The 27,907-nt window shown below is 44.3% G+C and overlaps 3 protein-coding genes across 6 annotated transcripts; 2 read left to right on the top strand and 1 right to left on the bottom strand.

Moving 5' to 3' along the window:
• Positions 1-848: 848 nt before the first annotated feature.
• On the top strand, positions 849-5,941 carry LOC114769211 (retinitis pigmentosa 1-like 1 protein). Of its 3 annotated transcripts, none has more exons than XM_028962026.1 (3): positions 849-1,052; positions 2,524-4,552; positions 5,401-5,941. In XM_028962026.1, exons 2-3 carry the CDS (start codon positions 2,734-2,736, stop codon positions 5,421-5,423), a joined length of 1,842 nt encoding a protein of 613 aa, XP_028817859.1. In that variant the 5' UTR covers positions 849-1,052; positions 2,524-2,733; the 3' UTR covers positions 5,424-5,941. The 3 variants fall into 3 exon arrangements, with proteins under 3 accessions (XP_028817859.1, XP_028817860.1, XP_028817861.1); XM_028962027.1 differs by lacking the exon at positions 849-1,052 and adding an exon at positions 1,125-1,196; XM_028962028.1 differs by lacking the exon at positions 849-1,052 and adding an exon at positions 1,233-1,443.
• A 1,354-nt stretch (positions 5,942-7,295) lies between these two features.
• On the bottom strand, positions 7,296-20,371 carry LOC114769576 (transmembrane protein 87A). Of its 2 annotated transcripts, none has more exons than XM_028962729.1 (21): positions 20,161-20,371; positions 19,686-19,755; positions 19,137-19,237; positions 17,676-17,786; positions 17,353-17,409; positions 17,194-17,244; positions 14,041-14,139; positions 13,584-13,689; positions 13,413-13,474; positions 12,712-12,895; positions 12,218-12,317; positions 11,684-11,777; positions 11,254-11,325; positions 10,316-10,424; positions 9,945-10,003; positions 9,769-9,872; positions 9,393-9,466; positions 9,043-9,104; positions 8,799-8,851; positions 7,957-7,987; positions 7,296-7,609 (listed from the first exon to the last, which is right to left on the bottom strand). In XM_028962729.1, exons 1-21 carry the CDS (start codon positions 20,296-20,298, stop codon positions 7,568-7,570), a joined length of 1,779 nt encoding a protein of 592 aa, XP_028818562.1. In that variant the 5' UTR covers positions 20,299-20,371; the 3' UTR covers positions 7,296-7,567. The 2 variants fall into 2 exon arrangements, with proteins under 2 accessions (XP_028818562.1, XP_028818563.1); XM_028962730.1 differs by lacking the exon at positions 11,254-11,325 and adding an exon at positions 10,803-10,871.
• An 810-nt stretch (positions 20,372-21,181) lies between these two features.
• LOC114769174 (calpain small subunit 1-like) lies at positions 21,182-27,894 on the top strand. Its single transcript, XM_028961961.1, has 11 exons — positions 21,182-21,318; positions 21,934-22,012; positions 22,136-22,166; positions 22,264-22,356; positions 23,585-23,642; positions 23,740-23,804; positions 24,697-24,765; positions 24,871-24,949; positions 26,911-27,027; positions 27,383-27,441; positions 27,530-27,894. Exons 2-11 carry the CDS (start codon positions 21,966-21,968, stop codon positions 27,554-27,556), a joined length of 645 nt encoding a protein of 214 aa, XP_028817794.1. The 5' UTR covers positions 21,182-21,318; positions 21,934-21,965; the 3' UTR covers positions 27,557-27,894.
• Positions 27,895-27,907: the final 13 nt, after the last annotated feature.

Genomic DNA, 27,907 nt, shown 5'->3' with positions numbered 1-27,907 from the left:
ATGGGTGGTAGTGGCCTGGTGAACCAGTCCCAGGTTCAAATCCCACTTAATGCCATTGTGTCCCCGAGCAAGACCCTCTACCCCGAGTGTCTCCTGGCACTACTGATTTTAAGTCGCTCTGGATGAGGGTGTCAAATAAATGCCATAAATGAACAACTGAAATGAATAATTGGAACGTGGAGCAATGGATGCGGGTCTAATGAATAACTTCTGGCCAAGACAGGGAACCAGGACTGCAAGTTGGAAGAGGCAGGATGGGGCTCTACAAGGTTCTTCTTTTAGCATAATGTCCTCTGCCACACTGCAGGAACGATCTGAAGAACGATGGGCAGGACTGTTGTGGTGTCGAGTGCGTTTTTGAAAGGGGTGGGGGGTTTTAATAGGGTGGTAGTAGCCTAGTGGGAAACACACTCGCCTATGAACCAGAAGACCCAGGTTCAAATCCCACTTACTACCATTGTGTCCCTGAGCAGGACACTTAACCCTGAGTGTCTCCAGGGGGGGACACTGTAATTACTGATTGTAAGTCGCTCTGGAAAAGGGCGTCTGGTAAATGCTGTAATATTTAAATGTAAATGTAATCTTTTGGCTGATCGGCAGCTCTCCTCCTCCATCCCGGTCCTAATTGAGGACCACGACATTTGCGCCATGAACCGACGGCAGACACACGTGCCCGCGACGCCTTCTGGGATATCAATCACGGAGCGCCAAAACCCGAACTTTCCAGCACGGTCCAATTCCCAGAAGTCAACGGGCGCAATTTTATTTTACTCTCGCCGACGGTCCTGCGGGGCGGGGCGTCGCCGTACAGTAACCCGGCGACGGAGGCGGGGCGGGGTTGCCAGGGGCAACGGGGCGAGAGGGATGGTGCGCGGCGTCCCCGCCAACGCCGCCGCGACCCTCGCGTCCCCCCCGCGCCACTCACCGCACCGGGTTGGCTGCCGGAGCGGCGCGAGCCGGGATTTAGTTCCCGCGTCTTCTCCCGTCTGGAGCAGATTAGCGTCTTCCTGCTGCACGTGGCGGACGGGACCGCGCCGCGCCGCCCAGCCCAGGTTTGGACGTTTATTCCGGGGTTTATACGCCGCCTTGCTGGGGTGCTCCGGGGCGGGAGGGTGGGGGTGCGCGTCTGTTTTGTCTGGCGCGTTTTTCGTCGACGGCGGGACGGGCGGGAACGCCAGCAGCTCCCGGTACGAAAGGTCGGTCTTCTTTTATACCGATTTCGTCCCGGGCCGAGGCGACCGAGCAGCGCGACAGCGACGCTCCGTGTTTTGTCCCTCTTTCATTCAGTAGTCGCGCAGCACGTTTACGGCGTGAACGGGACCTAATCCGAGCCGGAGCCCGGAGCCCCGATCCTTCCAGAACGCCGTGGCGGCGGCTGGCCGGTTAATTGCCCGAATTGCCGAACAGGTTTTTTTTTTACAACTTTTGCAATGGAGACGGGAGGTAAAGTCGCTTTTGCCGGCTTTACAATTTGCTGTTTACTGTCTCTATGTATATATATGTATATATAATTTAAATTCTCTGAATGAATGTTTTATTTCGCCCGAACCTGCTTGTGGCGCAAACAGAAAAAAATAAATATTAACGCGACGAGGTGCGCAAACGGAGCCAAAAAACCCCACCAGGTTCAGTCAGGAGGAGAATAATGAGCGAGGCTGCTGTAAAATGGGGGGGGGGGGTCATTAGCAATGCAAATGAAGCGCCGGAAGCGCGGGCACCTGCCGTCCTCCGTCCCCCGTCCCCGCTCTTTTCGTCTCCTTCCCTCCTTCTCCATTCTCCTTCTTTCTCTCCCTCTCTCCAGAACCGCGCTTTCTGCTCCTCGCCGCCTTTCCCGCTTCACCGCCGGCTTAACACAACAAAGGACCGTGGTGGGGGGGGGTCTGTCCCCGAGGGGGGACGAGTCGCGCGGGCTCGATTGTCCTTCCCCCCCCCAACTCAGTCAACAGCGGCCCGGGCAAAAATTATATTACAAAATTCGCCTTTAAAAAAGAATGAAGCGAAGAAAGGGCGAGAGGAAGGGAGGGGTGTCGTTTCGGACATTTCGGGGTTACAGGGGGGGTCGAATGAAATGAAATAAACAAGCGGCGCCACAAAAGACGCTTCTGTGGCGCGGAGAACAAGGTCGGTGTTGAGGGGAAGATGCTGCGCTGTATTAATGCCGCTTTTCATCGCCACACACTTCACTGGCTACAGAACTGACATTTTTAGAACCACAACGCGACTCTCGTTTTAACATCCTCATGCCTACTGCATGCTCCCCCCCTCCCCCCCAAAAAAAGAGCTACGCTGTTGAATGGATGGCATGATGTCAGCTTCACATTTCGCGGCCAGTATGAACCGCTCATTATGTCCGGAATAAATCGTCGTGGCCGAGCGGCCTGGCATCTCGGTGACAGGAGTCCATGTCCGACGTGAGATGACGGTCCTGTTTATTGGATACGAGGGCATGTTAGGTTAGGTGTTTGTGGGGTATAATGTGATGCTGTGTGACTGACTGGTCTTCTATAACTTCCTCCCCACTAGATTTGTTGGTCTTGGTTGTCCCTGTGGATTATGATGCTGAAGACTTGGCTGCCTAAAGAAAATTGGATTGGAATACCATCATACACGTTGTGTGGTGATCAATGAACTCGGTCTTGTACAAAACATAAGGAATTTGTTTTTTTTGTTTTTTTTTTTTTCTTTTGGAGGACGGGTCATCTCTGATATCGGACATTTTTGGGAGGATTGGACATGGCAGCAACTGAGGCGTGTGCTGGGGTGGTTCAGGGAGATAATGTAGAGACTAAAGCTGAAGTGGAACCCGCGAATGCAGAGCCCTCACAGGCTCCGGCTGAGGAGACGCAAGAGCCGGCCAACGAGGCGCCCCAGAGCACAGAACAGCAGCCTGATGGGAAAGCCAAGCCAGCTTCGGAGAAAATCTGGGACTCCTTCCTGAACAAAAGTGGATTGGGAAAAGTCATGGGTGGGAGGAAGAAAAAAGATCACAGCACAGGTGCCGAGGATCCTGTAGGGGAGGGGGATCAGGACAAGAAACCGACCGATCAGGCAGAGGACAATAAGGAGCACATCTCCAATCAGACGCCGGAAGGGGGTGAGGCCGGAGCCGAGGATCAGGCTGTAGAGCAAGCTCCGGAAAACCAGGAGGGCTCGCAAGAGCAAAAAACGTCCGTCTCAAGTAAGGATGCCAAGCCAAAGCACGGAGAGAAGACCAGCGTCCGGGACTTCATCCGCAAGCCTGTAGCCAGAATCTTTTCACATAGAAGCACAGAGAAAAAGGACGGCACAGGCGAAGCCAGGAAACCCGGGCCGGTCCGGTCAAGGTCCTTAGACAGGCTGGAGGACCCCGACGCCAGTACCGTGGTTGTGGACCAGTTGGAGGACGCGCAGGAAGCCGGAGCTGAACCAGACAAGTCCCATGCGACCAAACACATGAAACGCTGGCATTCCTTCAAGAAGCTGATGGCTCAAAAGTCTCATAAGAAAACCGACGAGTCAAAGGACGGCGAGGGCGTGGAAATCGGCGAGGGAGCGGGCGACGCATCCACGCTGGATTCCGCCGCGAAGCCGGATTACTCCGGGCAGAAGCGGTGGAAGCTGAAGAGGTCCTGGACCTTCCAGGGGCTCAAGAGAGACCTGTCAGTGCCAGCAATCCACAAGCCGAAGGACGGTGAGAAGGACACGGCAGAGAGAGGGGAGGAAAGCGCCTCCGAGGTCGCCGAAGGGGCGGCGGCCCCGTCCGAGGAGGCGAAGGCGACCGCAGAGGGAGACGCGCAGGAGAAGCCCGCCGCCGAGGGGGACGAGGAGAAGGAGGCTGCTGGCGCCCCGCAACGCGTAAAATCGGTAGACCAGCACGCCAACGAGATCTGGACCTCGTTCAAGAAGCGCGTGATTCCAAAGGCGAAAAAGTCAACAGATGCCAGCGGTGGAGGAGGGGAGGAGGGCGGGGAGGCCGCGGGCGAGCAGGACCAGACAGACGAACAGCAGGCGGGTAAAGACCCGGCCAAGACGGCCAAGGCCAAACGGACACACTTCAACCGTGCCGTGTCCCTGAAGAACTTCATACTACGCAAGGGCAAGAGCGCCAGCGTGGACCTTGGGGAGGGCTCGGCCGCGCAGAAAGAGGACGACGACGATGGCGGCGGCACGGGCGACGCCAAAGACACCGATAGCCCCGCGGAAGCAGCTGGGGCCGCAGCCGTTCCACAGGGTGAGTCCGAGGACCAGGCTGTCCCTCTGAGCAGTGACAAAGACGAGGCTCAGGTGGCAGGTGAACACGAGGCCGCGGATGGGGAGGAGTCCCACAAAAGCACACCATCTGGCCAGCAGGCCAATCCGGCAGCCGCAGAAGAAGCGACCGGGGCGCCACCGGCAGAAACGAAGACCAATGGCGAGAACGGATGCATGGACGCCGTGGAGCACAATCACGAGGCGCCGGACGGCGAGACAGGAGACGGAGCCAAGCAGGAGCCTGTCGACTCAAGCGAGAAAGCGAAAGATGGGAAGATCTTGAGCCAGGATGGAAAATGTGGAAACGCAGTTGCCCAAAGTGGTGAGTGTGAAGCCGGCGTTACAGCTCGTGATCATCTACCAAGTGGCGGTGACGCGCGAGAGTCCGTCGTAGTTGTAGGTGCTGTTAGGAGCTTTGAGTTAGAGGCTGGAGAAGGAGGGCCTCCTCAAAATGGAGGAATCCTCGCAGGGTTAGGGGAGGCCAACGCTGAGACAGATGACCAGGATGAGAAGCTGAAGAAGATGTGTTATGAAGCCGCGACGGCCATCGTCCGCTCGGTGGTGTCTGCTGCCGCTGAACAGTTAGCCAGAGAGATGGACTACCTGGACAATAGTCTCAGACGTTCTCATCCCAACAATGGCAGCTATCCAGATATCGAGATCAGTTACTGGCACTGAGCAGACACTTAAAACCGCGTCGCCTCCTCAGCTCCGATCCTGGGTGCACGCTTAGTGACCGGCTCTGAAGATGGGACTGTGTTTTAAGCACCTAGCAATGTAGTTCATCCGTACCACAAGAGCCATAGACTCCGCTAATATATCAATTTCCCTTTAATACATGTGTCAACCTCGTAATTTCAAATGAAGCCATTAAGAATCTCATTAGAGATTCCACACCACACGAAATGTTCCTCTCCCGTATAAAATCCACTGTGACGAAAGGTCCGCATTCTGTGACACTGTGACGTGCCCCCATTTGTGTAGTCTTTCAGTGTGTCCACTTCCAGCGACGAAACAAAAGAGTAGGAAAGCAGCCATCTTGATTGATCTGTTGACAAGTGTTACAACTAATTGTGGCAAGCAAAGGTTTTTTTTTTTTTTTTTTTTTTAAATGCAGTATTTGAATAAAGTATGGTAATTTATGTAATCTTTTCTGTTATCATTCACCAGAAAAACAGGCGGGAAACGTGTGAAGCTATACGCAGAGGATTAGAGCTGCATGGGATTCTGCGAGAAGCTTTTTCCCCTCCCCCCCCAAAAATGGAGTAATCACTGTTTACGTCACGAGTCGCCATGGTGAGAGATGCAATCCATATAGCTGATAAAAAAATTCTCGTAAAGCAATAACAATACTGCATCATCAATCAGCGCAATTCTTGCCATTATTCCATCATGTAAATGTTTTGCTTGTCCTCTAGTAAGATTTTATATTGTCAAAAAAAAAAAAAAAAAAAAAAAAAAGAGACATTCCTCTAAACTGTTCATTTCCATCATCTTTTACTCCCAGATCAGAAAGACTGTTAGTTTTATATTGACTGCCATTTTGTTTGTAGTTTCCCCCTTATTAGTTATTTCAGGAGTGAGACATGAGAAAAGAAATGCCCTCAAGACTGCCCCCAGTTGTGGATTCGGTGGGGAATGTATTCTAATCTGTGTTTTATGTTTTTAGACTGTTAATCTTGTGTACATGAATAAAACTCCATAAAATATACCTTCATCTTTGCAGTTTTCTTAAAACCGTTTAGTCCATTGGGGCTGAAAAAGATTGTTGAGAATTAGTTGTTAATATTTGAATCGCATATCCAGCCTGCGTGTCAGTAACGGAACACACTTCGTAGTCCGAATGTACCTGAACAATTACCGCGCCATGTCTCCTCGTCGAAGACTAGCGTCAGACCTTTCTCTGCCCATGCTAATTCTCTTGGATTATGTCTTTAGCGCGGAAAACGGCTTAGAACGCCACCACGCTAACAGCTATTGACAGAGCGCTCCTGGGGGACCGCATGGGGGGAGGACCGAGGGTGCGGATAACCACTGGCTTTGGCGGCGAGAATCAGACTAGTGATTGATGGCTGTGCCATCGACAGATACTGAGAGGTAGAGCTTGTTATTGGAGACTTAAGGTCCCTCTGGGCTATTAGGTTGTGGATTTGCAGGGGTATCAATGCCTTAAGTATGGACAGTGTAAATTTAGCCAGCCGTTCAGAGCTGCTTTGTTTACGCAATCCCCTTAACTATGGCAATACACTGTTGTTTGAATTATAGCATTATAACATTTTCCCTAGTTTTCCATAATCAGAGATGAAACAAAACAACTTTCTCAATAAATATTAAAATATATATATAATTAAAAGGTAATTCGGCAGCTACAACAAACAATCTACTTTGAATAAAAGATCTTTTGAACTTTTCTGTTGTCCATGTTGCCATATAGTGATCTACGTGTGCCTACACGTTGCCCATAATATATGGGGAATTACGCAGAATTTTTATTAGCAGCCTGTTGCACAGCAGCCGCCGTAACCTAATAACACCAATGGGTCCAATGGTACTGAAGAATTTAAAGCATCAGAAAGTAAGAGTCATGTGAGAGTCATTCTTACATTTCCAGCATTTATCAGACGTAAGTAGTAAGCGGGGTTTGAACGAATTCATAGGCGAGTGTGTTAATTATTAGTGTGTTATTTATATATTTAAAGGGAAGTGTGCATGCATTAATTGAAATACAATTCAAGTTCTGCCAAAGGTTGAAGCGAGTAAACAATTATTTCATTAATTAAATGTTTATTGGTTGTTAATCTCCAAAAAAAAAAAAAATCCACTTTCACATAATAGAGCAAAAAAAAAATTTTTTTTTGATTTGTATTTGTGACAAAAATTAATAGTTCGGGAGAAGTGAGTATCACATAGTGTCTATAAACGTTATACAGACACATACACATTTTAATACAGGAGTTTCCCTTTGACCTCATTGCATATTTTGACAAAGTTGCTTGGCTAAATTCCTCCATGTGGAAGTATATATTTATTTTTTGAGTTGTGACATGAAAGACAGAACATTTAAATACATCCAGGACAAAGGGGTTTAATTACTCCAGATATGTAAACAATGAAAGGTATAATACAGTCCGTAATAAAAGAATTCATGAAGGAAACCACGTCCAGTGAAAATATAAATACAAACAGGCAATAAAAGAAAATAAAAGATCAAATCATTGGTCACCCTCATTGGTTTTTACAAAACAAAGCTTGCAATCTGGGAAATGGGTAATATCTCACACAAGCACACGCACACTCGCTCAACATTATATACAATACATACAGGCAAACCTTCATTCTACTCCATTTTGGACATCTCAAATTTGGTCGTCATGGTCTCCTGTAAAAACAAGTTTGGGTTGAATACTCCGACATACCTCTAATAAGTCACAATCATAAAAGTATAAAATGAACACTCTTCTGAAGAAGCAGCGGGAGGAAATGGGACATGTTTTGAAACAAACATCCCAGAGAGAGCAGAGGGGCTGTGAGATCATCGGAGCCTAACAAAAGCTCCCAGCCCCTGAGCTCTCATTGTTCACGGCAGGAGCAAAACAAGCCAACCAGAGACGGGATAAACAGCGTGACGTGACCGGCTGCTCCACTTTTACAGCTCGGACAGCGCCCCCTGGTGTCCCCCCCCCACCTCACCCCGGCATGAGCGTCAAACGGAACTAGATTTCTTACCTCATCAGAATCCAGCAGCGGGGGTAGTGCACTGTGAAGCAAAGGAGAATGTATTTCACTTTAGCAAAATGAACATATGACCAAGGGAGCAGGGTGCAATGACAACCTTCACCTTCATATATATTATGATTGGGATGTTCTTAAGGAATCAAACAATATTATATAAGATATTACTGCCTGAACAGCCTTCCCAATGATTAAAAAGCAGCAGTGCTTACGCATATGGACAACTCATGCACACATATATAAAACTTGTATTCAATGCATATGCATGCAGAAAAAACTGCAAATATGTACATGCATGCATGCATATAGACTAAAGTCCCCTATACAGGGCAGGTATTATGAAAAATGAAAAAAAAGCGGTCCCCTAAAAGCGGTCCCCTAAATACTGTATCTGATACTTTGAGCCAGACCCACAATGAATATTTCCCCAGAATATTTCAAAAAGAGCAACAAAATTGGCCCATTCTGATATCTAACACCAAAACCAGCCGTTTAATGTACTAAATGTACTAAGGTACTAAAATTATTCTCTGTGGTAGCCTTTATGAAGCTTTAAAAAAGTTTCAGAAGGAGCCATAAACCACTCTTAAATTATCATTAAGCCCTGTGATTTCTTTATGGCGTTTCCTCATGTACAGCTTTACCAACAGATTTGTCTAAATAATAAAACCAGACACAGAGGGTCAGATTCCACATTCATGGATTAAGCCTGGTCCTAGACTAAAAGAGCACCTCCATGAAGTCCTCCATTCAAACGATCTTTTAGTATAGGAGTAGGTATAAACAATGAAGAGGGTAACTGGGCCTAAGTGTCTTGTAATTTACTTGCTACTCACACATCAGCCATTGAAGAGGGAATGTTCTCCTCCACCCATTTCAGGTCTTCATCCTGCAAAGAACAATTATTTATTTGTAAAATCAATAATAAAATCACAATGCCTACAGGACAATCACATAAACAGATTACTGATATTCCACAATAAAATTAAGGTACTCAATGCCTGACAATTCATCCTTTTTATTTATTTTCACTACTTGAAAAGACTATGAAAAGACATACAAACTACTGAAAACTCGTACCACTTTGTTAGGCTTGGCAGTCCCGTTGCTCTCAGACTTCAACCCTCTCATCTTCACACCTTCTGTGGATTCATGAGAAGAAGTAATTTGTCAGCGAGAAATGATAAAGTGATTCTTTCAATAAATCCAGCTGCTGAACCCAGCTGGCTCTGACTGGTGTACATCTGGTGTCTACCCCGATAAGGGAAATAAATGTCCCTCTTTAATGCAGTAATCAGAGGTCACACGCCTATTTAGCATACAGAGATATTAATAAATACATGTATTTATGACACGTTGATTGTCTGTTACTTGGTAAATGTTTGAAGCCATGGTGGCCTATATATTGCTTTTGTGAGGATGTTTCTTACCAAAAGCTTCATTCATCAACTGGTCCTTCTCCTCTTCATCAGTAACTTCATCTATGAGTGGACTGAAGGCATACCTGCAAGCAAAGAGCACTGGTGTAATTGTGTAAATTGTTTTTTATAAGAGATGATGGTTCTTCAAAACTTAAAACATAATGAGTACAATTTACGTGGCCAAGATCAGCATTTAAGCACCACCCCATACCTAAAACTATTTATCAGCTTACAGATGCAAAAAGAGTAGAAAGCTGGGTTGAAATCATTCCTCAGACAGACAGTAAGTGTGTCCAACTTGCGGTTACATAAACCGCTCATGACGCTGTAGTTAATCTGCATCGCAAGGCAGACAGTCTGACCTTGTGACCGTCAGACTTCTTACCGCTGGTTATTGGCTGAAGGTCTCCAGAGGAACATGATGACCAGCAGGATGGTGGAGAAGAGAAAACGCCAGAAGGCATCATCTATCCACAGCTCCCTCCAGTCCTGAGAAAAGAAGAGTAAAATGACTAGTTTTCATTTTTCTTCAACACACAGGCATTTAAAAATAATACTTACAGACTGACATTCTGGCAGCTTAAATGTCTTTGTCGTCCAAACAATGAATATTACAGAAGCTGAGGGACAAATAAAATAAAATGAGTCTAAACATGCATTGGATGAATGCATTAACTAATTACGTTTAATGCAGTTTGGTTAATGCTGTTGTGCTTCATTCCAGTGCTGGTAGTCATTTATTTTTAAAATATCTTAAAAATCTTTACTCTCTTTTGAAGATTTTTTGACTTCACAAGATTTCACTTTTTGCAACGCATATTCATACATAAAATGTTACCTCAGAGATTTATCATCATATGTCAAAGAACAAGAAACAACAAAGATTTTCCAAAATAATCATTTGAATATTGATGTGGCTGTGAGTGATGTACCTATGACTGCAAAGATTAGTGTGTTGGTGAAATGGCGGTAGAGGGAGAGCTTCACCACGTTCCTCCTCAAGCGCAGAAGCTTCATGGTCTGTGCCAGGCTGATGAAGATGTGGCCCTGTGTTAAGGAATCTGGAACATTCTGCAGAACACTGCCAATGACTCTGGAACATTCTATGTAGCTACCGGGACCTTGTGATCAGCAGTGGAATTGAAAAGGGAATTGCTGGAGTGTCTCCGAAACCATCCAGAAGAAACCAGCAGCTGCTGAATGGCACATGGGTGACTGAGCAAGTTCTAGTAATTACTGATGAGTCGTTACTTTGATGGATAATGCAGCTCTTCAAGGCAAGAAAGTGTTTATTCTGTTTATTCAGGATTCTGCTAGTGTGTGTATAACAACAGGTCACCAGATAAAGGGGTAGGACAGGAGGGTGCAGAGCAGGAGAGAGGGGTGGAAGGGGGGGAAGAACAGTACAGGGCAGGATATCCACCAGCAGAGAGTAGAGTCGAGAACAGCCAAGGGAATGGCAGCCAACAACACCACATCATCTTCAGCCTGACAGAGAGAAAGAGAAAATGAAAGAGAGCGAGAGAATGGGGCAAAAAAGAAGGAAAATAAAGAAACAGGAGGATGTAGCACCATCATTCATATCCATACACGAACTGCACAGCCGCACAATCTCACAAACCCTCTCACGTGACCTCAACCATAACCCAACACTCAAGCAAGCAGAAACCGAAAACTGGCCTCACCAAACGACCGCAGCCAGACAAGATCGGAAAGCAAGCCCACAACTGTCCACGAGAGCACTCCATAACCGAGTAGCAGTTACTGGGTGGACAGTCTGTGTATGTGTTCCTACCAGGTTACTATAGAAGCGCTAAAATATTACAGAATAGGGGTCTTCTTGGTCACCCCCTCCCAGCAAAAAGGATATCCACCACACAATACACGAGTCAGTGACAGCCAGCACAATATCACAGAGTAGCCTGCTGGAGCCGCTCTGCCCCTACCAAGAGAAACAGCGCAACTGGTATTAACTAAGAGAGGAGGGAGGAGAAGAAAAAAATAACTAACCAAGCACAGCCGATAGTAAGTCTGTTGTCAATTATTTAAGTTGAGTCTTTCAGGTACTGGGTGGTTTTAAATAACTTCATTTCTCAAAAGATTTTCAAAACTGCCATTTAAGTTAAGGAAGTGTTGAAAATGGCCAAATAATTGCTTTTAAAAAACCCTTAAAATAATGCTCTACAGTCTTCTGAGTGGGAATGGTGGGAAAGGGGGAGGGGGTCCCCGCCTTTCTTTTGGAGGCATTGAGCCTTTTGAGCCTCCAATGAGAGGCGGAGAGGTCAGGAGGCTTTTTTTACCGAGTTGACCCGCAGGACCCCTTCAACAATGGAGAAGATGAGGTAGAGGAGGCCCACTCCCACCACCCTGTGGAGCAGCGCACCCAGTCGGGGTCTGGAAGTGGGGGAGTTGGTGGAAAAAAAGAAAAAGAGGGCATGTGAGAAAAAGTCCTAATTAATCAACATCATTTATTTAGCCCCCCCCCCCCTCCTTTTTTAAAGAAACTCTCGCAAACTAGTCTAAATCAGTGACTTATTATTACTATAATAGTAATATTATTCACAAAACACACATATTTAGAACACTAGAATAACTATAATAATAAATGTTGCTATGCAATGATGTATAGGTTTATTTTTGCTCACCATGACTACACTTTTGTTGCTACGGACCACTGACATAAGAAAAGCACACCGTACTACAAGTAAATCACAGTACTACAGATGTAGAAAGCAGAACTATTACTGTAACAAGTTATTTGCTCTTCCTGTTTTTTGTGTGTTCTGACAGGTCTGCATAGATTGGGAAGATGGCCATTGCTGAAATGCGCTCACTTGACGATGCCATAGCCCAGGCTGGCGATGATGACAAGAACACGGGCCAGAGTCCTCTTCACCGCAGAGAGGACTTCTGCAAACACCACTGCACCTTGGACTGGTGACACACACACACACACACACACACACACACACACAAAAAAAAAAAAAAAAAGACTTCATGCTGGGAGCCTGACCGCCTCCTGAACCACGCCTGCTGGAGTTTTTCAATGAGTTATCTTTACAGAAAAGTGAAGTGAAGTGCAGTGAAGTGAATGGAAAAGTTATGTTCATTCATGATGTGGACAATAACAAACTAAATACCTAATAAACACTGACCTAAAGAACCGTGAATGCAGAACCTGGGTAAACATGTAATGATGAAGATGAAGATATACTTCACTGTTCATTTCAAACAACACTAGAGTAACTCACAAAATATCAAAATGTCAATCTGAGTGCCGACAGCTATACAAAAATCAGCAATATTGGATGTACATTTGGGGACTGACCTGAGAGGCCATCGTAGCGGATGCTCTGGAACTCCGCATAGAACACTGCTTTCTCCAGCATGCCAAGGAAGATGACGCCGCCAATCCAGAACTGGATTCGCAGCAGATCCCTCCAGTAGCACGCTGACAGACCCAGCCACAGCACCCCCAGCAGCACGTAGATGATGCACATGACCATATAGAACTGGGAGGTAAGGGGCAAGGTGCGTAGAACACACAAAACTGATTTGCTGGCATAACAGTCATATTCCAATGCCACCATAGATTCAAAAAGTCCCAAATAACAGATTACAGTTGATAACTTTCATTGAATGAATGCAAAGCAAAAATATGTTTTTAAACCAGCACTTGTACTTTATGTAGCCTAGTTTGTCTGAAGTGCACACATGCACAATGTCAGTATGTAACAATGTAAAATGTAGCACCAGGTTCCGTAGGAATGTTGTTTTGTTTCACTTAGTACTGTCTAACATGCCTATTATTCACAACCTAGAGCCGAGTGACAGTAATTCTAACTAAGAACACCTTATTGTCTGTATGAAAACGAGAATAGAAAACCACATATTAAGCAGGTCAAGAAAAAAATGGGACAGGACACATGACCCACTGGCTTTATTGTCCTGAAACCCAACTGGTTTCACCACACTTAAAGAGTGTGTAAACAGGAGCAAGTTAAAAGAGCAAGTTACAGAGCAACTTACGATCATTAAAGGCCACTCCTTGGCTGAAATGTAGTCATGGGGACCACGCATGCTGATGTCAACTGCGTTCATTGGGAGGGAAGAGGAGGGGACACACACTCAGTAAAGACCATTACAGGACAACAGTAACCAAAGGAGCTAGCTGTGGCTGAACAAGCAAAAGAATATTACTTTGTAAACTCCACTTGGACTGTGGGGGACTGGCTTCAATCTTTATGATGAAGATGTATGGAGCATCCTCCCATGTGCGCGCCACTGCGTAGGGCATGTGAGGGGTCTGTACAACACCGGGGAGAGAGAAGAAAAAAAGGTCACTTGTATAATCATTTGAAATGTTCTTATTCAGTTTGTTTAGTTGAAAGTGCTCTGGAATGTTCTCCAGGCAGTAAAAGGGTCCAGTAGTCACAACTAAAGGGGAAAATGTTCATCTTAATATAAAATCTGTCTGAACAGATTGAATGGAGATTACACAACCAAAGGCTACACACTATTTTGCTGTGGAGCCAGTTGATGCTCTCAAAGAAAATCAACTTCTGATTATTTTAAACAACCATTTCCTCCACATTTCCAGGAGAAGGGGTTTTGCAAGGCAAAGGAGATGTTGGGCACACACACAACCCATGCTGACCTGAGCTTTGGGCTTCTCTTGTTGTTTTGCTGCTGCATTGTTGTTAGACTCTTTACCCGACTCGGATGCTTTTTTCTCTTCTTCCACTTTCTTTGCAGCCTAAAGAAACAAAAGTTCAAAACACTTTTTTCAATGGATACAGTTGTGATATTGTCGTATGATTCACAACCACTTTTTGGATGAGCGGAGCAGTGTGGTCAGAAGGTTTCACTCCATGGCCAGCGTCTGGCACATCACCAATAATGTGGTCTGGTCTGGTTTCCAGTCTATATAGAGCAACTCTGCATCTCATCTTTATATTTCGTAGAACATGTACTCATCCCCACTGATCATGCTAACAGCTCAACAATTCTGATGATTGTGGGTTCATAAATGTTTATTTTAAATATCATTCCCGGTAGGTTAATATAGACTGACACACATATCCTAAAAAACATTTAGTTCAGTTCGTTTTAAATGTGAGATTTGTAGTGTTCATCTAGTTTTCAATTTACATAAATAGTACTGAAAATACTGAGATTTTGTTAAAGATCAAATGAAGAAAAGTAAATTGCAAGTACTTGCAAAGTAAATACACTGCATCGTTACACAGTTGAATGTGCTGACAACAAAAATCACACAATTGATGGAAATCAAATTAATCAACCCATGAAGGTCTGGATTTGGAGTCACACTCAAAATAAGTGTTTTGAGTGTGACGCATGGACATGCTCCTGATGAGGTGGAGGAGGGTCTCCTGAGGGATCTCCTTCCCGACCTGGACTAAAGCATGGATGGAGCGAGACATGACGTCCCAGATTGGATTCAGGTCTGGGGACCTGCGACCCAGTCCACAGCATCCACGCCTTCGTCTTGCAGGAACTGGTGACCCACTGCAGCCACATGAGGTCTAGCATTGTCTTGCATTATCAGGAACCCAGGACCAACCGTTGCAGCATATGGTCTCAGGATCAAGGGGTCTGAGGATCTCATCTCGGTACCTAATGGCAGTCAGGCTGCCTCTGACGAGCACATGGAGGGCTGTGCGGACCCCAAAGAAATGTCACCCCACACCATTACTGATCCACTGCCAAACCGGTCATGCTGGAGGACGTTGCAGGCAGCAGAACATTCTCCACGGCGTCTCACGTCCGTCACATGTGCTGAGTGTGAACCTGCTTACATAAGTGAAGAGCACAGGCGCCAGAGGCAAATTTCCCTGGCATATGCCAAATGGGTGAATCTGTTTCTGACCCTCAGACACATACACATTTGTGGGCAGCCGCGGCATTTTGCAGGGCTCTGGCAGTGCTCCTCCTGTTCCTCCCTGCACAAAGGCGAAGGTAGCGGTCCTTCTGCTGTGTTGTTGCCTTCCTACGGCCTCCTCCATGTCTTCTGATGTTCTGGCCTGTCTCCTGGTAGCACCTCCATGCTCTGGACACTACGCTGACAGACACAGCAAACCTTCTTGCCACAGCTCGCGTTGATGTGCCATCCTGGATGAGCTGCACCACCTGAGCCACTTGTGTTGGTTGAAGGCTCAGTCTCCTGCTACGACTAGAGTGGAAGCACCGCCATCATTCAGAAGTGACCTGGGCCTGCAGCGACACGTTGATGACGTCGATGACCCAAAAAAACGTTGACATCAAATCCAGTATTCGACACATCCCGCCCACTCACCAGATGCACGTGGGCGACCAAAACAAAGCAGCCTGGAAAAAGAAACTCTGTCCATTTCTTAGGTTCAGCAGCCTGCATTCCCAAGCAATACATGTCATCAGAAAACAACTCGCCGTCCTACCTCAAAGGTGTGGAAATACTTTAAACACAGCCAGAAACGTAACGGTGTAGTCATATGCAGTCTTTGCAAGACGGCGCTAGCATAGCACACCAGCACGACTTCCATGTGGGAGCATCTGAAGCGAAGGCACCCCATTGTTACTCGTGACGCCGGAGAACAGAAGTTACTCTCGCCAATGTTTCCTAAATTAATTGCATGTTCGAGTAATGTTAGTAGTGTATTGTGCAACGTGCACTTGAGCTCTCTGCACTTCGTTGATGTGAGCTAACGGTGTCTGTGTTTGATTTCTGCTAATACCTAGTGGCTAAACAGTGTTGAGCTAAGGTTAGTTCGAAATAGCATATACTGCTGGCATTATTGGTAAGGATGGCTAACAGAACATCTAGCCACAAGTTGCGAGCTGCTCGCTGCGGTACCTAGCAGATTGTAGAAATGTTAGACTTATCTGTTTTTCTTGTTCTTAATATCAGACTGAGTTTTGCCATGAAATGTTGCACAATTAGTAAAATATTTGCATGAATTAATGTGTTTTTATGATCACTGGAAATACTTTATAGTGCAGATAAATACCTCTAGATTAATATGAATACATTATTAGAACCAAGTTATACTGTTTCTCTAGTGAGAACCTGAAAATGGGGTGCACCCCTTTCCAATTTCCTAAGAACAGCTAGACGATAATGAAATGCATTGTTGGACATAACATTACTTTTAAAACGTTTGCCATGTCAGCAAAAACTGTAAAAAAATTTTTGTCTTGAACAAACTGGGATATCCATACTGTAAACTACACAGTGTTCTGTTTTGCACTACAACTTTTTTTTTCAAAACCTTTAAAACTTAGTGGTACCGTAAAAGAGTTTTGTTTAACAAAACCATTTTGCATAACACAGCTGTTATTTTGTTTTAAGCAGAAGATGTTATGGCTTTGGATACTTTTGTATAATAAAGTGATATATTTCATCTTTAGGGGCAATTGGTGATTTTATGTTTTTTTTAATGATGCAACATAAAAATAATAGTTAGATAAATCATCTAATTAGTCATTAGAATAGTCGACTATTCGATAAAATAATCAACCGAATAATCGTTTAAAAAAAAAAAAAATAATAATCGCTTACCCCAGCCCTACCAAAACATCAGCCAGACAGCATAGGAACTGAGAAGTGGTCTGTGGTCAGAACCTGCAGAACCACGTCTTTATTGGGGATGTCTTGCTAATTGACTATAATTTCAATCTGTTGTCTATTCAATTTGTACAACAGTGTTGGAGTTACATTGTGTTACATTTTTTTAGAACAAATCATATGAAAAATTATTCTGTTTTTGAGAAGAATACATTTAATACATATTTATGCTGTATATAAACATACCTCTGTGTTTTGTATTTCTCTGCGTCTTCTTCCATCTTTTTCCGTGGATTGCTAAAACACGAGTGAGGAAGAAAAGAGACCTTAGTCCTGGCTAATGACCTACAGTGCCAATTTTAAGACAGCATACAATCAAGACAGATGTTCAGTAATGTCCTTTACCGGTTGTGGCTTCATATTGAGAAGTCCTTTAGGCATATCAAACTCTTTTACAGCAAGCTGGAAAAACAAAAATTAAAGTGACAAACAATTCAAATTGATTTTTTAAATGTTATTTTTCCCTAAAATGGCCACTGCAGGTTCACAGTTAGCATACTGCCTACAGTACACATCAAAAGTATAGATGGCAAAGTGTTCTTTTAGAGCAGGATTTTGTTGTTTAATGCCACCACCTCTCCATTATCAAAGCGATGTCACTGAGGTGATATACACCGAAACAAAATAAAATATTTACGGCTTCATTTATTAAAACAAGCATTACTTACCTCCATGGACTGCACATGGGGCCTACACTGGATAGGATCATACATGTGTGAGATGTAGGAACCAGTATAATCCTCCCTCAGTACCTTATCAGAGTCAAAATAGGTTTGTGCCTAGGAAACCACAAGGAATAATTTAACAAATATAACAAATACAGGTACGGACAACAATAAACTGACACTGCCAGTCAAAAGTGTGGATGCACCTACTGAGGGTCTTGCATTTTCTACATTATAAAACTAAACAGAAGACACATGTGAGGTTATGTAATAAAGAAATAACAGTTTCAAAGCAGCTTTTGCTGTGATGGCAGAATTTCACACTCTAGGCATCTTTCAGTCACCCTAAGTTAGACAACGGGGATGGTTGTCCAACAGACCTGAATGCTTATCATACACTCATGTTAGTAAGCATCTCATGAAGCGGCTTTTGCTGATAAATTTGATACATCTTTAGGTGTTTAGTAAGATGTCCAACCACCTTCCATAGGTCGCAGCAAGTCATTTGCAAAAACAAAAACACACAACCTGACAAGTTCTCTCAGTCAATGGGCGTCAATGTATCAATAAAACAGCTTTTCTGTTAATACCCTAATAGTGAACAAAGTAGCCATGAAGTTATCATCAAACATACTTCACTAAATATGTGTCTTGCATCGGATTCTTCAAAATTCTTCTTCTCCATCTTAATTGTCATAACTGCCACTGGTACGTCCAAACTTTTAACCGGTAGTGTATAAATCAAAATATAATCATTGACATGAATAAACTACTATTTGTTATTATAGACTGTCATTGACCTCTTGACATATTATTTTACTGATACTGAGAACGCTCTTGCTGTATTCTAAACTGAAAACAGAATACTTTACTTTTCGCATTCTGAATACATATTGGAGTTAGATGTATTGCATTACATCCTTTACTTTACTTTGCAGACACTTTTATCCAAAGCGACTTACAGGAGGAAGACACCAGCAATTCTCATTCGATTTCTATAGATTTGGCGGTTTACAAAAACTAAAAGCCCTGATAAGGCCTAACTTGTCAGCAAAGAACATGCTCGGAGATTGTTAGACGAAGAAAAAGAACATTTTTTGGTTTGTTTTTTTTATTTATTTTGTGAAGTGTGTGCGGATGTGCATGTGTAAGTGTTAGATTCGTCTGAAATACTTTTTGAATAAGTAGGTTTTCAACTGCTTCTTAAAAGTGGTGGTAGTCTCGGTTAGTCGAATGGAGCAGGGCAAGTTGTTCCACCATCCAGGGACAACAAATGAGAACAGAGTTGATTGGAATTGGAGACCCCGTGAAGAGGGAATTTTCAGTCTCATTTCATTTGCAGATCTGAGAGAGCGTGCAGGAGTGTAGCTGGCTAGTATTGTATTGATATAGGAGGGTGCAGTTCCAATTACATCCTAAGCCAAGAGTGTTTTCATGGATAGCCCATCAAGACAATTAACTTACATTGGCATTCACAGCAGACAACTCATCATAACATCGAGTGCTGCGGAGGTACCAGGCCACAGTAAAACTGACGTTGGTGACAGGATCGCTCTCACAAGACCCTGAAAAATCAACACAGCACGGGAGTGTGTGAGAATCACCTTGAGAAAACAGAGCCTATTAGTCAGTAGACACAAGATGAGGAAAAAACAGTTCCCCACTCATCAGGTTCTTGCACACTGGGCCCGAGGTGCCACAATTAAGGTGGAAACACGTCAGCTTCATTTCCTCAATTCCTTAATTTCTGCAGTGTTCAGTGTTTCTGCCCTGTATCTACCACATGCACCGATGTCTCCAAACTCAAAAATTAATTCAAACCACAGGAGCGTTCAAAGCAAATCATCTTGAATGACACGACTTAAAACAACTGACAGAAGTACAGTATGCAAACCATCGCCATGGCACCAGAAATACAAAATAATACTGTACCTGGAAAACTGGGAGCTTTGCCACTGCCACGTGACATGAGATTCTGTTTATTAATTTTACATTAGAAAATTGTGTACTCACATTTTAGCTCAATAAAGGTAGTGTTGAACATCGTCTTTGTGTACGTGAAATAACTCTCCTTGTCTGAGCTCTGAAAGAGAGGTGACAACATCAGTCCAAAGCGATTGTCGTACAGAAAAGGAATAGTGTCAGGTTTCGGGTAGTGTCAGTGGTATTAAGACAAAGCTCATTGAACCCCTATCATGATCAGGGCTTGCTTCAAGCAGCAAAATCATGCAGATCGGGAGATATGAAAAGTACAGAGAGCCACTGCCACTGCAATTTAAACAACTGACTGACACCTGAGCTTAAAGCCCAAATTCGCACGCATTAAACATTTCAGATTCACGGCACTGATAAACCCCCATAAACGCCATAAAACCCCCACCGCCACAGCGTGCCGGTTACTCCACTTTAATATGTTGAACATGCAGACATCTGCTCGTATTATGAATCGACTACACGCTGCGTGGCCCCAGTGCGCATGCGAACTTACGCTGTCCACTTTCAGCGTCCATTTGCCCGGTTCTGACACGGCGCCGACGGGCCGCAACACCGACAACCTCACAACGAGCGCGAACAGCAGCCTACTAAAGCACCTGGATGCTAATGGCGCGGCCGGGGACGTCGCCATTTCTTGTAAAGAAACGATGGACGCAACAGCTCCGCGACAGAACCGCTTCCGGCCTCTACGTCGCCGCGTGACGCTGCGGGGTGGGCGGGGCCGTGCGTCAGCGTGACAGACGCAACCCGGAAATAGAATCACAATCTCTTTTGCGCATGTATAAAGTTAATAAAGCGCGAAGCTGCAAGTTGCAAGAAGTTTACTGTACACGCTTAAACATGTAAATCAGCACGGGACAGAATTGTGAGAGGATTTACCGCAAAACGCTTAATTTTTCCCTCATTCCGAAACACGTGTGCAGTGCCAGTGATTTTGTAGAACCGATGCCGGGAATTGTATTTTGTGAACATTCTGAATACTCAGTTTTCATATGTATGTATACTGAAACTGAAACATTATGTAAATACATAGACCTAAATTCAGGGAAGCTTCAGTCATAGTCCTTTAAGCAGAACACACCCCGTTAGATGAATGTATATCTCTCTGCTTGCTTGTACACATTCTTACTGCTCTAAAGAAAAAAAATGGCTTTATTAAATGTCTTAAATAAAATATTAAGAGCTGTTACACTGCTTTTATCAGGCACCATATCCAAAGTGCCTTACAGTCAGTAGTGACAGGTACAGTCCCCCTGGAGACACTCAGGGTTAAGTGTCTTGCTCAGGGACACAGTGGTGGTAAGTGGGGTTTGAACCTGGGACTTTCTGGTTCACAAGCGAGTGTGATGCATTTGACCACCCATTTTGCTGGTTTGGTCCTAATTTCAGATACTTCAAATAAACCATTCTTATCCGAATAACCATCTGCAGCCAAAATTGATATGAAAGTAATGCTACTTTATGTTTTTCTGTAAGCAGGAGCAGCGTGTCAGTAGAACTGGCCTGACAGGCTTTTCCAGGCTGGGTGGGGTTTATTGGGGGCGTGGTCAGGAGCAGTTGGTATAATTAACTAAAACTTGCTCGTCTTCTCCTGAGGAACTTGACATCTGACTTCTCAACGACAACTTTGTGTTGTAACAACCGTTCTCAGGTGTTGTATTCTTTTCATTCTTTTTAGTTTTAGTGTTTCAGTGTTCACCTCTTGTTGTTTGTAGCGTTAAATCTGGCATATGATGGTTTAAACATTTACCACCTCATGTTTGCAGATAGGCTTTTAACTAAAGTGCTGCTGTGGATATGTTTGCAGCGTGAGTGGTGCCTAGTATCATTTAATGCATCAAAAATACAATATGGAAACCATAGTCAAAAGATAGATTTGCCTGAAGAGGTGGAGCATAACTGAGCGATACAGATACCACTGGTATCATTATCTATTTCTTTGTTTCAGTTTTTCCTGCTGTCTTTATTGAGCGCTAACTGTTTCTGTGTTAAGATGAAAACGCAATAAATTGTTGGAAAAAAAAACAGAAGTGTGTCAAAGTGGTCTGAGTTAGTCATACTTTAAAGACGAGTAATATATCATGAGGAAGAGCTGTGTTTCATCAAGAAAAGAGGCTCACTGTTCTGTTTTTGAATTTAAATACGATCTACTCTGCTTCTCCCACTCTGTGGGTTGAATGTTCAGGAGTTATCCACAAACATCTTACAACATGTCTGCAGGCGTGTCTAAGCACGCCGTGTCACAACCTCTTCTCAATCTTTTTAGATTTTCGGGAAGAAACCCCTGAAGCCATCAAGATGTTTACAATGAAAAAAATCCTCGGTGGGGTTTTGGACGTGGTGAGGTAGGGGGACTTCACATTTATAGCTATAGGCAACGCTGTACGCCTCCAAAAACCATATCGAAGGAAGTAGCAATAAAGCACAGATGGCAGGATGAAAGACAAACATATTTTTTACTTCCACAGCAACATGGACAATTTTGCCCCATCACAGCCTGTGAGTTGACGTGATTTTAACTCCTGCATACAGTACTGAGACTTGATTAGCTGTGGTAATTACAGGTAATTAACAGAGTGTGCTTCTGCTGACACAGGTCCAACCACGAAGACCACTGGCACAGCAAGCAGCGCACGAGAACGACGAGGAACGCCAGTTCCGTCAGGTCTTCCAAAAACTAGCTGGTGATGTAAGTATTCGCTCCCTTTTCTGGGGAACACACTGCCATTCAACTTGTAAGGTACAGCTATTGAACCTTAATATCTGATCCTAGATCAGCCGTTTCAGTGGTGACGCACAGAATTACAGAAACCACAGATTAGTGCTTTGGGCAAGAGACGTGGAACTCGTTCCTTCCCTTTTCGCATTCCTGCCATTGTTATGTTGGGTGTTGCTATGAGTAAACAATTTTCCAATTGGCTGTTGTTCCAAACAGTAGTCTGGTCTACAGCAATTTGGACGGCTCCCCCCTGTGGTCGTGAACTTACAAGCATAGGAAATTAGGTTTATTGGCAGTGGAGCGGAGCTGGAGTTTTAACGGAGTTGAGCTGCTGCTCCTCCACATCGAGAGGTGGTTTGGGTGGATATGAGGATCCCCCCTCGAGAGGCACCTCCCACTGGGTGGAGACTGGAGGAAGGCTCAGGAATGAGTAGGGACATTCCCCTTCCCTCCGTCAGGACAGTCTGGAAACCGCTGCTGGCGTAAAGGATGTCTGGTCCGACCAGCTCAGCCTGCTTCCGAAGTTTGGGACCTGCCATACTAAAAGCCATGATTACCAAAGTGTGAAGACAAGCAGAGAAGATGGCATCTGTGGAACGAAGGGTGTGGATTGGTTGGGGAGGGGTTGGCAAACTAGATAAACGAGAGGATGCCAGACCAGTTAGGGATTTGAAAATGAGCAGAATGGATACGATCTGTTTGCAGTACTGTGCAGTTGGTGTGGGACTAATATGTTCCCAAGACTTGGTGTGGGTCAACACCCTAGCTGCAGAATTGTGGACATTTTGGGCGTTGCAATAGTCCAGTCTAGTTTTTTTTAGAACAAAAGTTTGACACATAGGACTTTTTTCTTCAGTAGTGGTGGCGTTTTTTTCATTATTTTTCGGCTTGCATTTCACTTGCTGGATCACAATCAATAATAAATTATTTTCATATTAGGAATGCAATACACTAACTAAATTGGCCGACAAATGCTTTCTGAGATGCTATTCATGGTGAGTTCCACTGTACTAGTCTAAACAAGACCCTATAATATAAGAGGCTAAATACAGCATAAGGTCAGACTGTGAAATGTTGCGTATGTGCATACTGATTTCAAACAGACAATATGTTTAGTGCAGACTGAAGAGTCTTTGAACGATATTAAAGGCATGTTAGAGTGATTTTTTTTGTTGCTGAATTTTCTGCTTTTCTGTAGGACATGGAGGTGAGCCCAAATGAACTGATGGACATCCTTAACAAGGTTGTATCAAAACGTGAGTTATTGAAGGCCTCGTTGTGCGTGCTCTGATTTAATGTGTCGCAACATACAGGTGAGCTCATGGGCAATCCTTTCTTTCTTCTTCACTGTAGGTTCAGACCTGAAGACTGATGGTTTCAGCATTGAGTCCTGCAGGAGCATGGTGGCAGTGATGGATGTATCCTTATGGTCATTTATACACCAATCAGTCATAAAAACTATGACCAGGTTACCTAATATTAGGTCACCCTTTTGGCACCAGAGCTTGTCCAAGCATGGAGTCGACCAGATTTCTGAAGGTATGCTGTGGTATCTGGCACCAAACCAGCCTGAACTCCTCATTCGCATCGGTGAGCCTTGGTCACTGCTGAACCTGTCGCTCATTCATTGGTTTCCCATCCTTGGATTACTTTCTGGAGGTCCTGGCCTCTGCAGACAGGTGACATCGCCACGCCTTCTTACTTTTGTCCATTTTTTCCCTGTTTCCACACATCAGCAGCCTTGGCAAAGTGATGATTAATGTTTTTTCACTGCACTTGTCATGAGTTAATGGCATATCGGTCAAGTACGTAAATATGTACTTGACCTGTCAGTTATTTATTCACAGGCCAGTGGTGATTCACAGTTAAGGGTTCTCCCGACCCGTTCTATTACCACGGAGCATGGAAAATATTGACTGTCCAAGGGTCTGACTAATCTGCACTTGCAGATTATGCAAGATGTCTTCCTTAATTCACAATTTACAGAGTGACAGCTCTGGCAAACTGGGCTTCCACGAGTTCAAGCATTTGTGGAACAACATCAAATCCTGGCACATCAGCAGCCTTGGCAAAGTGATGATTAATGTTTTTTCACTGCACTTGTCATGAGTTAATGGCATATCGGTCAAGTACGTAAATATGTACTTGACCTGTCAGTTATTTATTCACAGGCCAGTGGTGATTCACAGTTAAGGGTTCTCCCGACCCGTTCTATTACCACGGAGCATGGAAAATATTGACTGTCCAAGGGTCTGACTAATCTGCACTTGCAGATTATGCAAGATGTCTTCCTTAATTCACAATTTACAGAGTGACAGCTCTGGCAAACTGGGCTTCCACGAGTTCAAGCATTTGTGGAACAACATCAAATCCTGGCAGGTAGAAAGATATCATCTTCACTGAAATACTAAACTAAAAATACTAAAATTGTGTGTACATTGCTATGTATAAAATACTAATTTCATGTTTTTTTTTTTTAATTAGGCCATTTATGTTAAATATGATGCTGATCATTCTGGACTCATTAGTGCAGATGAGCTGCCTGGTGCTTTCAAAGCAGCAGGTGAGACCAGTTTCCATGTAAACCAAGAGCTAGGGTGAGAATGGGTGTGGAAAAATGTGTATTGTATTGTGATATGTGTGCTGCTGTGTTACTGAGAGAATATGTTAGACCTGACAACAGCCCTGATCGCCCAGCAATGGTGGGTGGGGCAGTGGTGGCCTAGCGGATAGTAAAGCAGACTTGTAACCTAAGGATTGCGGGTTCAAATCCTGAACTGTCAAGGTGCCACTGAGCGAGGTACACTGCTCCCCTTTTGGCTGCCCACTGCTCACTAAGTCTGATGGATTTAATGCAGACGACGCATTTCGTTGCGTGCACTGTATGCTGTGCTGTGTATTACATGGGCAACGGTGAGGGTAATTACACTAACTATCATGGAGCCTCACTCACATTTCATCATTAATCACGTAGGCCTGGAGTAAAGCTGGAGGGAGCGCTGCCTCGTTCTGTCAGTTGTACCTCTCTGGCATTCGCCAGAGCGCCGAACTCTGTGGCGTAGTCGGCCTCGATGCAAGACCCCTGCTTCAGCACCTCAGCACATCCTCCGGAGTCACCTTGGAAGACATTCTGCATCTGGGCGATGTAGTGACGCACTGGATACTGTCATTCTAGAAGAGAGGTGACCCGATCAAGCGCTAGACCGGTCAAACTGCGTCTCCTCATCGGCAAAATGGCCGTCCTGGAGATGGACGAGTAGTTGGAATTGTTTAAGAAACCACGGCAGCCGGCTGCATGTGAAGGTACAGGCCAGCCCACGGCCAGCTCTGCCCACAGCTATAAACTTTATTCCCCAGTGGGAAACATCCGAATCCCCTGCCGGTGTTCTGTTTCGTCTTTGCTGTTGAGATATCCTACCAGAACAACAACAAGCTCCAGGACACTGGAAAAAAGCTATACACAGACTTAAACAGATTTCTTTGAATGATTATTTTAGTCATGGTCACTGGATATAGTTTATATTGCTTTTATGTATTTGGTAAAAGATAAGTTAAAAAAGATAAGATTGCCTAATTGGTTATAAGTTAAATAGTGTTGTACAGGAATTGGACAACATGCAATCTTAAATACAGAAAATACAAAACCACAAGTGCACATAAAGTTTTGGAGGGTGGCAGCGAGGGTAACCGTTCCTGTGTCAGCTGGTCAGCTGTGTCCAGGCTGTGAGGGATCAGTAGAACTTGGTCAGCAGCCCCTGTGGAAGACTGGACTTCCTCAGATGTGTCCTCTGCTGGGTCTTTTTGAGATGGAAGAGATGCTCGTCTCCCACTTCAGGTCCTGGGAAATGGTGGTACCCTGGAACATGAAGATGTAAACAGAAGACACATCTCCTGAAGTCCACTGGCAATCTCTGCAGTCTTGAGCTTGTTCGGCTCCAGGTTGTGCTGACTGCACCAAAATACCAGCTAGGGCTATTTAAGAAATTTTAAGAAAATCGCGATTTATTTGACACATTTTGCAATTTTAATTTCATATGCAATGAATCGCTATACTATGTGTATTATTATCTATAAATGCGCCATTCCATTTTGCACAGCAGTATTTGCACTATTTTACTTTGCACATTTATGATTTCACCTGTTTGCCGCTGTCTGCCTCATTGTTGTCTACATGTTTTTGTTAAATGTTACTCTTTCACCGCCTGTGTCCCCTGTTTGTGCACTTTATGTAGCCCAGTTTGTCGGTGTCGCACACATGCACTTGTCAGTATGTAACTTTGTATAATCGTTCAAATGTTACATGTACCACCAGGTTCCGGAGAAACGTTATTTCGTTTCACCATGAACTGTCTAACATGTATGTAACTGAAATGACAATAAAGCTTCAACTTCATTAAAAACTCATAGGATAACAGCACATTGAAATATGAAGTGAAAGTCGAGAGCTGGAAATGACAGTTGTTAACATACTGTATAAAAATGATATTTCAGCATCTGACCTTTTGGCTTTTCGAACCCCTGCAGGGTTCAACCTCTCTGGGCCGATTTACCAGCTGATTGTGCGAAGGTACAGCGATGAGAATGGCAACATGGACTTCGACAATTACATTGGCTGCTTGGTGCGGCTAGATGCTATGTGCCGTGAGTGTCATAAAGCATCCATCCATCCGTCGCTTTTCTTACTAAATATCTTTATCTGCATCTATCTATCTATTATAATTTGAAGATTACAATTTTAACAACTGAGTTCAGGCCCCAATGTGCAACATGGTGAACGTTTAATGACAAGTAATGAGATCTGAAAGCCCCATTTAACCTCAGACGAGTATATTAACAACAGAGAAGCAAACATGTGGAAGAGACAAGTGACCAGGAATCAATAATCTTGGGAGATTAAATATATATCAGGGTATTTAGTGAGGCCACCATTAGGCCTGATGGAACGCCAACTTCATTGGGTTGTGAGAGCCTTAACTTATTTAACCTTCAATTTCAGGTGCCTTTAAGACACTGGACAAAGACAACGACGGCACCATCAAAGTCAGCATTCAAGAGGTACAGTTGCTTAAAGTCATCTTCAACCAGCCATTCTTACACGACATCACGCCACAGTTAACCGTCGTTCGCTCTGCTCTCCCCACAGTGGCTGCAGCTGACAATGTACTCCTGAACCCAGAGACTCTGCACGCTGTCCAGCCTGTGTCGCCGCTGCACTACTGCCGAGTGACCACTAGGTGGCGGTCTAACTTCAAATTTCTGAACACGGTTCTGGTTGCGGGGCGAAGTTTCCTAATTTCAAAATATAAAACTGGAGCCATTAAATTAAAAACCATTGCTGTAAATGTATCGGTGATATATATTTTTATTTGTTTTGTTTTAGCAGTTTAATTAATTATGGATCACTTTACATTCTTGCACGAAATATTTTGTCCTCCTAAATGTGTCACGTTACAATCAAACGGACCACTGGATGTACTTCGTACTGAAATAAAACGAGGAATTATCTAATGGAAAGTGCGCT

The sequence above is a fragment of the Denticeps clupeoides genome, chromosome 19 (assembly GCF_900700375.1).
Source record: "Denticeps clupeoides chromosome 19, fDenClu1.1, whole genome shotgun sequence".
Lineage (NCBI taxonomy): Eukaryota > Metazoa > Chordata > Actinopteri > Clupeiformes > Denticipitidae > Denticeps > Denticeps clupeoides.
This window is presented reverse-complemented; position numbering and strand designations above follow the sequence as displayed.

What these genes read in the sequence shown, in the direction of transcription:
- LOC114769211 (XM_028962026.1), top strand. Translation starts at nt 2,734, where the DNA reads ATGGCAGCAACTGAGGCGTGTGCTGGGGTGGTTCAGGGAGATAATGTA. An exon ending in AAACGCAGTTGCCCAAAGTG is followed by an intron (nt 4,553 to 5,400) that starts GTGAGTGTGAAG and finishes ATCATTCACCAG; the next exon opens with AAAAACAGGCGGGAAACGTG.
- LOC114769576 (XM_028962729.1), bottom strand. Translation starts at nt 20,298, where the DNA reads ATGGCGACGTCCCCGGCCGCGCCATTAGCATCCAGGTGCTTTAGTAGG. An exon ending in GGGTCCTGCGGGTCAACTCG is followed by an intron (nt 11,326 to 11,683) that starts GTAAAAAAAGCC and finishes TTCTCTTGGTAG; the next exon opens with GGGCAGAGCGGCTCCAGCAG. An exon ending in ACTAATCTTTGCAGTCATAG is followed by an intron (nt 10,004 to 10,315) that starts GTACATCACTCA and finishes TTTGTCCCTCAG; the next exon opens with CTTCTGTAATATTCATTGTT.
- LOC114769174 (XM_028961961.1), top strand. Translation starts at nt 21,966, where the DNA reads ATGTTTACAATGAAAAAAATCCTCGGTGGGGTTTTGGACGTGGTGAG. An exon ending in ATTTTGCCCCATCACAGCCT is followed by an intron (nt 22,167 to 22,263) that starts GTGAGTTGACGT and finishes CTGCTGACACAG; the next exon opens with GTCCAACCACGAAGACCACT. An exon ending in TAACAAGGTTGTATCAAAAC is followed by an intron (nt 23,643 to 23,739) that starts GTGAGTTATTGA and finishes TCTTCACTGTAG; the next exon opens with GTTCAGACCTGAAGACTGAT.